Below are 15,799 nucleotides of genomic sequence, written 5' to 3' on the forward strand. Positions count from 1 at the left end.
AACGCTGCAATAGGAAAACGACCTCTTGCTGCTGACCAGGACTTTTCAAAAGCTCATGCTTGTGGCATTTTTTCCACCAATATTTCTTTTGGTGATTGCGTGTGTCTTCCTTAAAAGACAGCACACAATTGGGTAAAGGCAGGTTCATGTCCCTGCCTTTACCAGAAAATGTAACTGCCCACGGCCTAGGGCTTGCGGTTACGCACAGAGTGGCATCTGTTTCTAATTACCATGAACGTGAGACCTGTTTGCGTTAATTAGAAACAGATGCTGCCTTTACAGCACCTCCCAGGACTTGTGGACAAGGCGCACCTCCCATTGGTTGCAGCACAACTCGCTGGAAGTATGACCAGTATGGGTTGGTACACTTTACTGCCAGTTTTTTAGTTTGAGTATATAGCCCTTCGCTGCGCTGACTTTTTAACTGTACACGCATATAGTCATATCTGACTGGATTGCCTTTCATACAGAACACTTAAGGCATGCATGTTGATTGCCTCCTTTAAATGTGAACCGATAGCACAGTGAGCCGTCATTTTATTTCCTGCCATTGTCTATGATTCTTTAATGCGACATGAGAAGAAGACACTTTTTTTTAACCAGCAGTTGGTAGTTTATGACACGAAACTTGACGCCAGACTGGGCAAGTGGATTCGGGTCCTATATCGAAAAAAATCGATGTCGAGTTCTGGATAAATTACCCCAAGACAGCAAAACACAGCAATGTCTCCTAAAGCGTTCAGTGACTAAAGACTAATATGAACGTCGCTCCCCTTTCCTAACGGTGTATATGTTGGAAGGCATGGAACTTTCACCAACAGATTCTTTCTTTTAAGTGAGGGGAAATGAAGTATTCATCACAAAGCGTCGATTGGCAATGATGGTCTGTTTTGCAACAGAAAACACACTTGGCAAAATATCTTATTATTCCGTGGCTCTAAGGAGTGGCAGTAGTTGAGAGCCTCTTATCTCAGGCGCATAGACTGTATTTCTTAAAATTACAGTACCAAAGACCATCGAGTGGTATGCTGGACTGGTACACTAAACAAATACAAAGACTGCTGATTCTAAACATACAATAATCCTGTCAAGTTTACCAATACTGCAGCATTCCAATTTCCATCTATGGCCTCTCACCCCAGTCCCATCGTAAAAAACATAAGCCTAGAAAGAAAAAATATGTCAGTAATGAGAGCTTAGAAGCCCGCAGGCAGGTTGCACACAGAAGAGTTACATGCAGTGAAGGCGCCATTTTGGATTGTAGTGATGTAACCAATGAACTGTATCACAGACTGTTGAGTTGCTGTAGCTTCCTGTGCCAGAAATCAACGATACCTTATTAATGCCTCACTCGTAGACATCATTATCATTACAAATTGTTATTTTATGGTGTCATATGAACGTTCTTGACATGATTAATTTTAAAGAGTAGAGTGGGTTGCTGACTGACCGTCCTTATTCCCTTTATTTACTTTCTCACCTTCATTCCCCCCAGAGGTAAAATATTTAGGACTTGGGGTGCGGCACTTCTTTGATAGGTAATAAGGTAGAGTTAAGGTGTAATTGCCATCTGATTCCAGCAATTCGCTGCTGTACTCGTAGGTAGAGCTGGCAGTAATGCTGGCAATTTGCCTGTACTATCAGATCATTCTGCTGAAGAAACCGATTTGCATTTGCCTCTTTTTATTTTTCTTGAAAAACCATTTTCTGCCAGTCGTTCAGTGCAATTGTCGCTTTAGGAGTGGTCTGAAAGAGCCTGCACCACTTCCAAATCCACTCCTAAATTGCCAAGCATTGGTGTTTTTCGTGTGATCTGGTCATGCTCACCAGAGGAAAAATAATCATGCAAGATGGAAATGCAAATATTTGCACCTGATGGCATCACTGCCAAAGTAGTCAGCAAAAAGTTTGGCGAAGTTTTGGGAGCCTCTGAGCACCCCCGCGTGCTTGGAGATGGTGACTCCCCGAATACACGCCTTAAAGGTTTCCCATACCGTCAGGAACGAGTCGACAGAGCTCACATTGGTCGCAAAAAACTCCTCAATAGCTGTGGCCAGTTCCTCCTTGAAGGAGTCACCCAGCAAGGAATAAGGAGGAAAGCGCAAGGCAAACGGTGGAATGCGTTTCGCTGGCACGGTGAGTTTAATTAAAACAGGGGTATGGTCCGAGAAAGTGCACGGAGGTATTGTGCAGGCTCGTACCAGGGAAAGGAGACGGGGGTGTCTAGCCAATAGTCAATCCGAGTGTGTATGTTGTGTGGAGCAGAGTAGTGCGTGTATCCCCCCCGGGCCGGATGACGAACTCTCCATGCATTATGTTACCGCAGACGTGTCATCTCCAGCTCCAGCGATTTGGCAGAGGCCGAGGGGCGAAGGTCAGGACCATCCGATCTGTCCAGGAGAGGCTGTCTTGTCATATTAAAATCCCCCCCCCCAGAGGACCTGTCCGTCACAGATTTCCCGTACCCTTGCCTCCAGGTCAGTGTAAAAAGCAGGGTGATCGTAGTTAGGCCCATAAGTGTTCACTATATAGAATTCCATGTTCTTCCCAGTGCATTTTGTGATTGTGTACCGCCCCTCCCTATCCGTAGCTATTGGGATAAACTTCAGTGATGACTTTAGATTAATCCACGTGAGGACCCCCCTAGAGTTTGAGGTGAAACCCGCAGCGTGGACATTATTCAAGAAACCTCTATAGTGCAGTGTGGGACTGTCGGGGCGTAAGTGGGTCTCTTGTAGAATCGCAACATCAACTCTGTGCCTCAGAAGGTAGTGTAGGACTTTTCTAACTTTACGGTGGTCATTAAGACCTCTGATATTCCAGGTCAGCAGAGTAATAGTGTCTAAGGTGTCATTCGGTGATGTCATCCCGGGAGTATCCGTGGGGAATTGAGACTATACAGTTGAGCTCGCGCTATTGTCGTCAGTGGATGCTGTGCAATGTTCGTGCAAAACAAACAACTAAACTCACTTAAAGTCAGTGAGCTGTCCCCTCCCATCCCCAACAACGTCAGGAGGTGCCGTCCCTCCCCCCCCACTACCCACCCATGCCTGCCCACCCCCAACTAGGCCACGGTCGTCCCCCCAACCCACCAATCCTCGCCTAACGTTCAACCCCATATCTCAAAAATTAAAAAGGACTGAGAAACAAAACAAAACCCTTCTTAGGGGAGTGTGATTCATGCAGGGGCTCAGGTAGCCAACAAAACAGCAAATATCAACAACTCTTCAAGAAATAACATGCTGCCGCTCGGTACCCCCCCGTCCCGTAAAACAAAAATGGCAAGCCTGTGGGCCCAGACCCCGCCCATCCACTAGCATACCACAGCAGGGCTGCGTGTCCCTCCAGGTATCCTCATTGTCGGCCAGCGCAGACACAGCACAAAACACCAGGCTTTGAAGCGCATAAGAGCGCCCAAATACCAGACAATGTTACAGGATAGTGCACTGCACTGCAGAGCGTCCAGATTATGGCCACAATAACTCCAGGAGCACACCTCGGAAGGAGTCAAAAATCTATGCAATCCGGAATCCAGCACAACAAGTCACCTCCCCCCCTTAACCTGTAGAAGAGCAAGAACATGCATAGCAAGCAATGTTTCCCAAGAAGAAGACACCATCACATCATATTAGGCAACTCTTAAGGCTCCATCCCCTGACTCCCAACATTAATAGGCCACAGTACATTGCACTGTACGCAGTGCTACCTTTCAGTCCTGTTCGTCCAGGGAGACTTCCGTAGCTGCCACTTGCTGCTCCCTATCCGGGGATTGTCTCGCATCTTTGCGCCATTCTTTGAGGGCCTTCTGGAGAGCCCGGGGGTCCGTGAAGATCATGGACTTCCCCTGTCTGTTGACCCGCAGCTTTGCGGGGTATAATATCGCATAGTCCGTGCCCATTTCTCGGAGCTGGCGTTTCATTGGCGCAAACTGTTTAGGCGCCTCCTGCACCCTAGCAGTAAAATCCGGGAAAAGGGAAAGCACCGACCCCTCGTAGTGTAGCGGCTGCTTCTCTCTGGCAAGCCTCAGTGCCACGTCCCGATCCCTGTAATTAAGCAGTTTAGCGATTATTGGGCGCGGGGGCGCCCCTGGCTTTGGTCTAGGACCCAGGGATCGGTGCGCTCTCTCCACAACGAACATCCCCGAGAAGGCCTCATCACCCAGAAGCTTCTTTAGTAGATTCTCCACAAATAGCTCCATGTTCCCGGTCTGAGTTGTTTCCGGCAGACCCGTGATGTGGAGGTTGCATCTTCGGGAACGGGCCTCTAAGTCATCTGTCTTATCTTGCAGGGTCTGGAGCACTCTGCCCAGTTGTTTGTGCTCCGAATCTAGGGACGTTTGTGCTTCCTCCACTTCTGTGAGGCGGCGCTCAGACATGTCGTTCCGCTCCGCCTGTTTATCCAGCCTCTCCGCCATTCGGTCCATGTGGTAGTTGAGTGCATCCATCTTGGATCCCAGAGAGGCGATTCCTCCCTGCAAGCTCTTCTCCATGGCCTGAATGATGCTACGAATATCCTGCTGAGACAATTCGCCCGTCAGCTCCATCTCCGCGGGTTCCCTGCCCGGTGGGGGATCATTAGACTTGGGTCTTCTGTTATCAAAGGACAGTTTGGGTTGGCTCCTGTCTGTACGTCCCATCTCAACCCCAGTAAGTGTTCCTCAGCCGCAAGAAGAAAACACCCAGGGAGCAGGATCCGTGGGCCGCCCTCTCAAGGATCGCGCTCTCCTCCTCCTTCTGTAGAACAAGCAACGGTCGCCAGGCACACGCTCCACAGGGCGGGGCAGCCACAACAAGGCCCTACAATGGATAGTCTGCAGGACCCATACTTGAGCAAAGAGACCAAGCCTCGCTGGGCACTGCGCCACCCCAAACGTAGGGCACCGTCCAGCTCCCGTCGCACAGTACAGGACGCGGGCCACAGCAGTGTAGAGCCCAGAAGCCGCCCGTCCAGAGCCAGGCAGGGCGACCAGGCGCTCCACTCGGTGATATCTCCAGATCTCAACGTCCATCCAGCATTACATCTACATGAGCGAGGCCGCCAGTCACCAAGGAGGGGGGGGAGCTACTCAATGAGGGGAACCCAGCAATTGGGTCCAAACTCACACTGTCTGCACACGTACCTCCGATCCACCCCTCGCACCGCACCCTCTCACCGCTCGGCATCCACGTCGCTCCTCGGGATGGCTCACCAAGCACCCCAGTGGAGACCAAGATGTAGCGCAGGTCCACAGGGCCCAACCTCGTCTCGAGGAGAGAGCGCGTAGATCTTGGCCGCTGGCCCCCGTAATATTCCTCAGGAATGCGGCGAGATCGTCTCTCCCCCGCAGGGGTCAGATGTCACGGGCGGGGGCCGGGGGGGGTCAATCAACTCACTCCGCTATCCCTGCCGCGGCACTGCAGCCCGCCCGCAGTCACCTCTTGCGTAGATGTTCCCGGGGCCGCCAGCTCCAGCTGCGCCTCTGTTTGCCGCAGACGGCCCGCTCCTCGCCGCGGGGCTCCACGGAGGACCCGGGCGCAGCAGGAAGGGGCAGCCGGGCCGCAAGGACTCGTAGGCACCTCCAGGCAGCCGGCCCACCTTCAGGAGGCTGCCGCCTACAGGGGAAACCGGCGCGGTCCGCAGCCCCAGCTCCCCAGGCAGCGCACCCTCTGCCGCGGGTCCTCTCAAGGGAACAGGATACGGCGGAAGGCAGTGGTCAGGTCTCAAGTCTGCACAGGCACCCACGCGAGCCGAGCCCGCCCTCAGTTAGATGCCGCCGCCGAGGGAAGCAACCTGGACCGCGGCCTCCTCCACACCAGAAGGCTCCTCCCCTCTCCAATTGCCGGCCCAGCGAGGCCTCACAGCCCGCCACCGTCAAGTCCGGGGGGCCGGGGGCCAGAATCGCACCAGATGCAGGCTGTGTTCTCCGAGGGACACAGTTCTGTCGGGCAGGGCTGTCCAGGGCACAGGAACACTCAGGATCATTGACCAGATAGTGACAGGGGCGGGGGAGCTCTCAGCTCAGGCAGCCATCTTGGTTGCTGGCTAGCTCCGTCCCCCAGCTGCGCAAGATACTTGTAGGACAGGGCATAAGTGTAGGGGGTTTGGAGCATGTAGTGTCAATTTACACCGATGACGCACTAATATAACAGAACAAACCCACCCAGTCATTGCCGACGTTGATGACGCTGGCCCAATTTGCTGATGCCTTCGGGCTTTATATTAATAGAACAAAGTCATTGCTCTACGCGATTGGGACGGAGATTGAAAGGGGGAAGACTACCGCCCGGTGTTAGAGCTCCCGTTGGCGGAAGACACAGTCTGATACCTAAGGATTCAGATCTGTAGGACTGAGGTAGAGTTTCAACAGCATAACATGGGGAGGATAATATGGGGGCTGCAGGGTAGTATTACCTTCTGGAACACGCTTAACCTCTCCCTGATGGGAAAGATTGCACCAATAAAAATGGTGGTCCTGCCCAGATGTCTGTATACTATGCAAGGCTCCTTTTTTGAAATTCCGCACTGGGTATTCAGGGAACTCGATACACTGTTGGTCCAATTACTATTGAAAAGCAGTTGGGGTAAAGGGGGTTTGGAGATCCCAGACCTGGAACTTTATTATTTTGCATCGCAATTGCAGCATGCTATAGCCTGGTTGGACGCGGATCGGTCTTGGGAGAGGTCCTTGCTGGCAGGTACATACGGGGACCTACAGTTAGGGGCGTTGTTCTGGCGGACTGGGGGCTAAAGATGATCGGTCCTCCTTTGGTGCAGCTTGGGGCTGCAATTTGGCATCAAGTGGTCCGTAGAATAATCCAGGAACTACCTTTCGCCCCGGAGGCGGACTTCTGGCTGATGCTGCCCTTTGCCCAAATTGACCAGGTGATGTCGATAGAGGCCTGGAAGGCGGGAGGCTGCCTGATGTTCTCTGACCTTTACCCGGACGGTAAATTTGTTACCTGTCAGGAGGTGGTGACCACCTTCGAGTTGGGAGCTGGGCAGTTCTTGCAATATGCAAAAATAGCGGCAACGGCGCGACAATTATGGCCCACATTTCCGGAAGCCCCGGGGCACACCCACACCCTGGTCACCCTGATCGCTATGGCAGGAGGGTGAAAGTGTGTTACTCACCTCTATAGGATGTTGAGGGATGATAAAAAGCACAGCACCCTAAAGATAGAAGGAAAATGGCAGCGGGTGTGTCCACAGGAGGTCACGACGCGAGACTGGGAAAAGATACACAAGAGTGTACCGAAGGTGTCGGTGAGCAATCGCTTTAAGCAAATCCAGTATAATATAATACATATTACGTACCTCTCCCCCAGGAGGCTGCATGCCATTGTTAGCTCCAGAGATCCACACTGTCCCGATGTTGTTATGATCAGGCAGATTTTCTGCATATGGTATGGACGTGCCCAACGATCCAGATGTATTGGGGGGCGGTTCTCGGGGATTTGACCCGGATAACGGGGAGGACGATAGCCCTAGATCTGTACACTTGTCTGCTGGGCTTGATTCCTCGGGATCCAAAAAGTAAGATAGGCAGAAGATTCCTGGTCCTGGGTCTAGTTATTGCCAAGCGGCGTATTGCGATCCACTGGTTAACGCAGCAAGGACCGCTACTGACAAAATGGAGGGCGGACCTACGGGAGTGGGCCCTAGCCGAGGAGGGGAACATACGGAACACCAGAAGAGATGCTAAACTACCCGAGGTGCTACTGGCATGGGGAGCGATGATGCAGGAGATAGCGGGACAGGCCTCCCAAATCACCATAGACAGCGCAGATAAGGCATCCTCCGCTGAGGGGGGAGCCCCAGGACAGGGGAGGGAGACATAGGATGACCCCATTTGAACACTTCAACATGTGGACCTAAAGTTACATAGACCCGGTAGCGGGGGGGGAGAGCACTGAGGGGGGATGTTGGGGAGAGGGGGATGGGGGAAGAGGGGGGATAGGGGTAAGGAGGGATGGGGCGTGGGGGAGTTTAACACACTTGGGTTTGCGTATGCATTTACAGAGACGAACCAAAGATGATGTTGAAGATAGTAGACTCTCCACGGTTGCGGACTCAAGCACTATGGTCAACATGTATTTTCATTGTTATGTACACCACCTCGGCTGAGGTGGGCGCACTGTATACTTGTTGCTTTGGATGCGATCTGCAGATTTGGAGAAAACCTAATAAAGAAATGTATTTAAAAAAAAAAACAACTAAGTCAGTACTCACATCTGATATGGAATTGCCAGAATGAAGTTGAATTAAATGAAAATGTTCCACAACCACAGCAAAAAAAAATTGAGGTTAAAAAGAAAATCCTTTGGGTTCGATAACCAGTCGCTCTACTCCCGTGCTGCTGAATAGGTAGAGGTGCTGGCTACCTTGTCGCCAGTATTAAAATAAGATGAATATCCTTAAGTAAGTTACAAGATGATTTATTTGCAGCACGGCTACAACATTCACTCAGCGGAATCAAAGACAGGAACATTCCATATGAAACATAGAACCCAGAACAAGTGTAAACAGGGCGCATGCCAATGAGAAGATAGTGAACAGGGATGAACGAAGGAAAGAAAATACATGTGGAATGCAACACACCTCTGTGTTCTTGATACTGATTTTGCCACATCTAAGGCTAGGGTTCGCAAAGGCAGTACCAGGGGGCGCCCGAGGCAAGCCTAGGGTCACAGCTGCGACTCCTGGCAACCCCTCCATACGTCCATGAGGCCTCGGCTGATAGATCTGATTGCAGCCCTGTATAAAAAGGCTAGTAAACTGCATGGGAGTCTGTTGCAATGTTTTGCGCTCCTTTTTGCGTTCATGCCCATGCTATTTTATTTTTCTTGCCTTTGTTTTTGCTGTTCTGTTGTTGGTGTTCTGGTTGTTTTTTGTGAGGTTGTTGGAAAAAATTCTCTCTTTTCGGCTGCCTGAATTCCATCATGCTTTCCTGTGAAGTTCCACTGCAGCATTATCTTTCTGGCATTTTTTTCCAGCCTCACTTTGCAAACTTCTTTCAGGAAGTCTGCATTGTGGTGTCTGGGGAGGGTCGCCCTAATTCCTTCAGCCTTTTAGGAAAAGGTATGGTCTAGCTCAAAGCCACCACTTATCAGTTTTCATGCATACTACGCACCTTTCATGTGATTTTATGAAGACTGCCTATTTCCCCTGTGTAAATTGTAATTAGGGTCCATTTGGTGTTGTAGGAATAGGAGTTGTATGTGCAAAAGGACACTTATTCCTTTCCCCCATGCAAAAGCCCTTCCCATACATCCCAACCAAATCTGGAGGTGATCCTTTCCTCCTCCCATTCTAGATGGGGAGATACTCCAGCCCATGGCTGTCATAAGTCGCTGACCATTTCTAGGATGTGTGTAAAACTAGTGCTTAATTTGAGCCGGTGGGGTAGTACATTTTTACCTACACTCATTTTTTTGGGACCAGCAGTTATTTTCCCTCATTAGACACTGATTGAGAGAGCAAGAGAGGGATAAACAAAGATAGGGTAAAGACAGAGGACGAGAAAGAACAAGTCATCACAAATGATAAAGCAGGAACCTGCGAGAGAGATAAAGGAGCGGCTTGTGTCTGGTAGTGGATTAGAGGCATAGGGTAACTTCAAGACTAGGCCTTTAGCAGGCGGACATTTAATAGCTAAAGCAAAGGGGTAACCCTGTGTCCCTCAGAACCTGAGTATTAATGGTTTAAGTAAAAAACGGTTCTGTTGGGTCGGACCAATTTCTTTGAGAGAAACTCATTAAATGTAAACAAAAACAACAGCTCTCTGATACAAGTCAAACATTTGAGAAATGAATGCTCAAAGACTTAAGTTTGTATGATCAATCTACTGTATTAAAAGATTCAAACATTTAGTATCCGAATTGTACTCATTCATGGATAACCTTCAATGCATGTTGTGACTGTCAAAAATGAAGTGACTTTTTGGTGAAAGGTGCTCAGTGAATGACAGAATACACAGTGCAACAGATTTCCTATATACAAATATATACAAGTATTTTAATTGGCCAGATGACAATTCTAAACCAAGGATTCCTAGTGATTCTATCGGGATCCTGGTCTTTCTGGGCCTATGATGTTCGTCGACGTTTCGACCCTGGGACGCCCCGGTTGGTGGTCGCGGCGGGTCTTTATCAAGACAGATGGGGGACAGTTTGGATTCAGGCAGGTGAGTCTCAGCCTGAAACAATTGGCGGCACAATGGCCGATCAATTCTCGTCAGTAGAACGGTTAATGCCAGGCATACGGAGGCGCTTAGTTCCTCTCGTCTCTGCAACGGGATTAAAAAAGGGGGGTTGGGGGCTCCCTCCCCCAAAAAAGAACTAACCTGAAGTGCCGAAGATCAAGCAATCAGCGTCGTTAAAGAGGAAACGGAATTAAACTTCCGCTTCCTCTTTACGACGTACGGCCGACGTAACCAAGAAGAAGGAGAGGAGACGAGTTAAAAAGGTAAGGGGAAATGTAATTTAAAACAAAAAAATTAAGGGTTAAGGGCAGGGGTAATTATAAGGAGTAGAGGCTGGGGACGTGTAAAGGGAGAGGTGGAACCTTTAACAAGAATATGCCCTCACCATGCATAAATTAACAACGAAAAACGTTGTTAATCTATGCGTGGTAAAGGAATATTAGTGGTAAAGGTTATGCGTAGAAAACGAATTCCGTTGTAACGCATGCGTGGTAAAGGCATGCGTTGCAATGGAATTCGTTGTAATGACATATAACCGTTTCAGTACTGGAATAAAGCTTTCAAGAAATCACTCTTTCGTAGATTTATATTTTAGAGGTTTCTTTTAGACCTGTGTATTAGTTTCTGTATGACCCAGCCACCCCATTTCTGCTACTCCTGTCCAGAATTGTCTTTTATGATCCTACCTGGCCATGCAGAGATCTAGTTTTTTGGCTGCTGGAATGGTTTCTGCAATCATAATGCCTGATTTCTGGTGCCCGTCAAGCTGCTTTCCTTGTAGTCTTGTGGTTGTGGGTCCTTAACCCAGGAACCACACCCTTCATTTACGATCTCTATGATGCCATCAGTTCTTGTTTCTTGTAACTTTGCCAAAGCCTGGTTCTGTTCTGGCCCTTGACAGCCTTCTGACCCCTGCCTCTATTCAGGGTATGTTTACTGGGCCCTGTCAGTCTGTACCAGTAGATTCTGTGGTAACATCTCTTTGTGGAATTCTAAAGCAAGAGATAAAACCATCTTTTACACACACACTCACACGCATCGCACCACAACTGTATCTCAAAAGCAACCCTATGTATCTCCTCTAACGCGTCAATCAAACTTGCGCATCTCTAGATTTGCCAATTTGTTGGTCTCTCATCAAAAGTCAAAGTTATGTTAGATTACTGCTTCACCCTGGGCAGCATATTTCGATTCTCTGCACTGCACTATCGTTGGAGATCTTATGGGTCTTGCTCTATGGCACACCACAGATTGAGTAAAAGCACAGTTTTTGCAGGTTGTGAAGTTTCTGCTGTGATAGCGAGCAAGGGAGAGAGAAAATTGGAGGACACTAGAGAGACATGTGAAAACAAGAGGAAATAGGGGAGAAAGAAACTAGAAACAGAGAAACCAGAGTGAGCCAGAATAGCACATGAAGGCGATGTGTGTCAGCCAGTGGAGAGCGCGCGCTCACCTCCAGGATGCCTCGCTTCCGCTCGTCACGCGCACTGTTGACAACGCTTCCTGTCAGATGGGTGAAACACGCAAGGCACACTCGGTTCAGACGCTGTGGGTCGTACATCAGCACTGCTTTGTGTTCTGAACACTTAGCACAAACCACCTGTTCACAGAGCCAGAGGAAAAGAAGATGAGAAGAAACAGCAGTGACCCTGCAGCGCCAGGTGGCAGTGAGAGCCAAGTGCAGACAGATGATACAGTGACCCCTGCAGCGCGCGACCTAGAGCCTGTTGTGAGGATTTTGAAGCCAGAAGAAGGGATGGGGTGGCTGGTTTCGGCTATCTTTATAGTGAGTGTCAAACCAATGGTTTTGGCCCTGGACAGAGGGTGGGAGTACGAGCTAACAGAGCACATGACAGAAATGTGTGTTACTGTGGCACATAGCAACTCAATCTCTGTTTCAGTGGGGTACAATACATGGGCTCATTTTGGAAAGGGCCCATTTTATGGCATGGATGTCAATACTGGAGGTGGCCTTCATGTACAGACAGTGCTGGTTGTTATTAGCCTACTGGGGGTTCGCTCAGCCAGCAGGTCTCAGACGGTTCCATGTTAAAATGTAGAAGCATGGTTAATACACGCAGCCCTCAGGGAACCTAGCATGTAGCTCTAGCTTGTTTTGTTTGCATGTTTCTCCTTCTTTGCTTAAAGAATGCTGCACCATTTCTAACCCTGGCATTGCAATTATGACCCTGCTGGCGCCAACTGAAATTTGGGTGCACTGTGGCTGTCTTAAACTTCTATGGTTCTGGTTGTAACCCCTGCTGCTCTAGGTTGACCCTTGTGTTTTACCTCTTAGTGCTTCTTGACTGAGTATTGCTCCCTGGGAGCCTCAAAATGATAGTGGTAACCCCTGCATGCTGCAGCCTGCTATCTTTGGCATGTCACTCTAGTCCTACAAGCTGACCTTCAGGGTGTTGGCTTGTGCTACCATTACTCCATATGATGCTGGCTTCAGCCCCGGTCTTTGATTTCAGTACAAGACCGGAGGCTACATTATGCATTAATCTTTTAACGCAGTCACATTAATCTTTTAATGCAGTCACAAGCAGCCGCACTATATCACAAAGAAAACAGTTCTAGAATGCAGATGGTATAAAAGGCATAAGGAGCAAACAGACTGCCTCTTTTAAATGCGGCTCGCAAGCAGATAAGTTCCTTACTTTTTATTATCCGCTTTGTATGCCTTTGTGTGTTATTTGATTATTCATTTTGTATGCCTTGTGTTTTATTATAACAAGCTTTCTCGCCTTATAGGGTTGTAGATTTTACTGCCTTATAAGCTCTTAACTGTACTGCCTTATAACCGCTTTTACTCTTCTGCCACTGAACTTGATTCCTCAGAAGTTTCATGTAACCCTGGGTTTCCCGCCAACATCCCCCCCCTCGATTTCCAATATATGGTTATTGAGTTTAACCCGCCCTTCCCCACACCCTTCCTCAGCGAAGTTCTTCTGCCTCCGGCGGGCCCGCACTTGCACTCCAAGGACGCCGCGCGTTCGCCGAACATCCCTTCTCTTAAAATCACATTGCCTCTCCTTCGGTTCCCCTTATGCGCATTAATTCCTCTTAAAAACTAGTCGCGCTCGCTCATCTTCCCAAGCGTGTCTCCAGAGAGGAATGCACCTTGGCAACGGTGGCACCGCGTGCCCCGTTTGCCTACGGCCTTTCCTCCAATTGCATTCTCCGGCAGCGGCTGGGCTCGAGCATTCATGTCAGTTACATAGCTCTCGTCAGCTGCTGCCGGAGATCGTTTTGGACACTGTCTTCTATTAATAACCAATGCGCTTTGCAAATAATAGAGATATTCTTCATAATAAAAGGAAAATAGGGGGAAAAAGCAGAATATTAACAATTTTGACTATTTTCTTAATTATTTCAGACTAAAAAAAAATATTGCTCTATACTGTTGCTACACTAACCAATAATAAAATGTCTGACTTTGACTCTGATGATGCCACTGCTAGCTCCCCTAATCATGCGGGAGGTCCTAGCACCTCAGCTGTTTTGGGAGGTCTTAGCACCTCAGACTCTGTGGGAGGCCCTCGTGCCTCAAATGTTACTGGTGTCCCTCGCGGCACAACTTTGATGGGTGTCCGTGGCGGCCCAAATTTGATGGGTGTCCCTAGCGGCACAAAGTACAATAGTGCTCAGAACGACGCAGACACTGACTCTGAGGAGGAGAAAACTTTCCATAACCCCTATGATGAATTCGTCCTGGATTTGGATGACGAAGACCTTGATTATAACAACCAACTCGAAGTTGACTCCTCCTCCTCCTCCTCTAAAAATGCTATCCTCAACCCCTTGGGAGAGGAAATGTTCTCCCCACTCAACATCTCTCACCTAAATAGCTCTAAATGATTCCCTCAGGAACATGTTTGCCAATTTATTACAAGATGGCTCAGGAATTCACTCGAAAGAGAGATTCGTAACACCCTCAAATCCGAGTGCCCTAGACCTTCCATACAAGACAAGGTCTATCAGACCCAAAACCTGGACCCTGACTTGATTACATTTCTATTTAAACTGGGCAAAGACCCAAGGAAAGGTCTAGAGAGAGCCCTTAAGGGCTGCCAGGATCGCCTCCTCGACATCCTTGGCCCCCTCACTAGGATTTTAGACTTGGCCGAAGAATCTCATATCTCTCGCACCCCTCTTGACATCAACCTCATTGAAGGTTGGAGCCAAAGGGCCCTCGTACTCCTCGGCAATGCCGATTCCAGCCTGAACATTGAGAGGAGGAGAACCATCCTCACCAAGACCAACCCCAAGTTGGGTGACTTGGCTGAAAAAGAGCCATCCCAGAACCCCAGGGGCCTTCTCTTTGGCGAAGACATGATTAAATCAATCGGAAAATATGTCTCGACCTTTACTGCTCTTGACAAGGCTCAGGTCAATATGAAATGCATTTTTAATACCAACCTTTTTGGACAGGCTGGAAGAAGGGGCCTTTCTTCCGGCCGTGGCAACCAACGGCCCTTCTCAACGTTCAGAGTCACAGGTAAAGGCTTCTACCCATCTAACCATCAATTCTATCCTCAAAGAGGGAGAGGTTCACGGAACAGAGGTTACAGATCCCGTGGAACACCCAACAACACCAATCTTCCAAGTAAGTCCTCTTCTTCTTCCTTCTTCTTCTCCCCTCCCCAAAGGTAGGGGCAGACTTCAATACTTTTATCATATATGGAAATCTTTAACTCAAGACCCCTGGGTTCTGGAGACCGTTCGGGGTTTCAGAATAGATTTTATAGATCTCCCTTTTCAAAAACAGTCCCCCAAACCTATTGTCCAAGAGGGTATCACTTCCATGCTACAAAAGGGGACTATTATAGAAGTCCCATGGTCTCTAAAGAGGTTTGTCAGCACTCTTTTCCTCGTTCAAAAAAAGGAAAAGGGTTGGAGACCGGTCATAAACCTTCGCGAAGTAAACAAGTACTTAGTTTACAGACATTTCAAAAATGGAGGGTATTCACCTCCTGAGAGGCCTCCTCCTAGAAGGAGACTGGCTAGTCAAGCTGTATTTAAAGGATGCTTACTTTACCATCCCTATGGCCCAGGAACACCAACCCTTCCTTCAGTTCATCTGGAACAAGCGTCTCTTCCAATTTCAAGCTCTTCCCTTCGGTCTTTCCTCTGTCCCTTGGTGTTTCACCAAGATTATGAGAACTATTGTCTCTCTTTTGAGAGAAAGAGGTATTAGTCTAATCATTTATCTGGACAGCATCCTCATCATGTCCCCACTCTATTCACAACTCCTGAAGGACCTCAATACTGCCATGGATCTTATAGAAAGTCTCGGTTTCATTATAAACCCGGAAAAATCTATCCTTACCCCTTCCAAATCTTTAGAGTTCCTCGGCTTCACCGTAGATACCTCGAGATGCCTTCTCCTTCTTCCCTCGAAGAAAATTGCAAAAATTCGCAAAGAGATCAGGTCTGTTCTAAAACGAGAGTCTCTAACCCTTCGGGAATCAGCCAGACTTATGGGCCTCCTTTCTACTTCCGTTCAAGCTATCTTTACGGGACCTCTGAATTACTGTGCTCTTCAGAGAATAAAAGGGAAAGCCCTCAGGTCTGTTCTATGGTATGGAGATCTCGTAACCTTAGATTAGGAAGCCA

At 48.7% G+C, this 15,799-nt stretch overlaps 1 protein-coding gene across 1 annotated transcript in view; it reads right to left on the reverse strand.

Moving 5' to 3' along the window:
• FGD2 (FYVE, RhoGEF and PH domain containing 2) overlaps positions 1–15,799 on the reverse strand; it is a 293,541-nt gene that overhangs the window by 32,121 nt on the left and 245,621 nt on the right. The window contains exon 14 of the mRNA XM_078644352.1: positions 11,634–11,780. Coding sequence (XP_078500478.1) covers positions 11,634–11,780 — 147 coding nt within the window. The remainder of the gene's footprint in view (positions 1–11,633; positions 11,781–15,799) is intronic.

This window comes from Lissotriton helveticus, chromosome 5_1 (assembly GCF_964261635.1).
Source record: "Lissotriton helveticus chromosome 5_1, aLisHel1.1, whole genome shotgun sequence".
In the NCBI taxonomy this organism is placed as follows: Eukaryota; Metazoa; Chordata; class Amphibia; order Caudata; family Salamandridae; genus Lissotriton; species Lissotriton helveticus.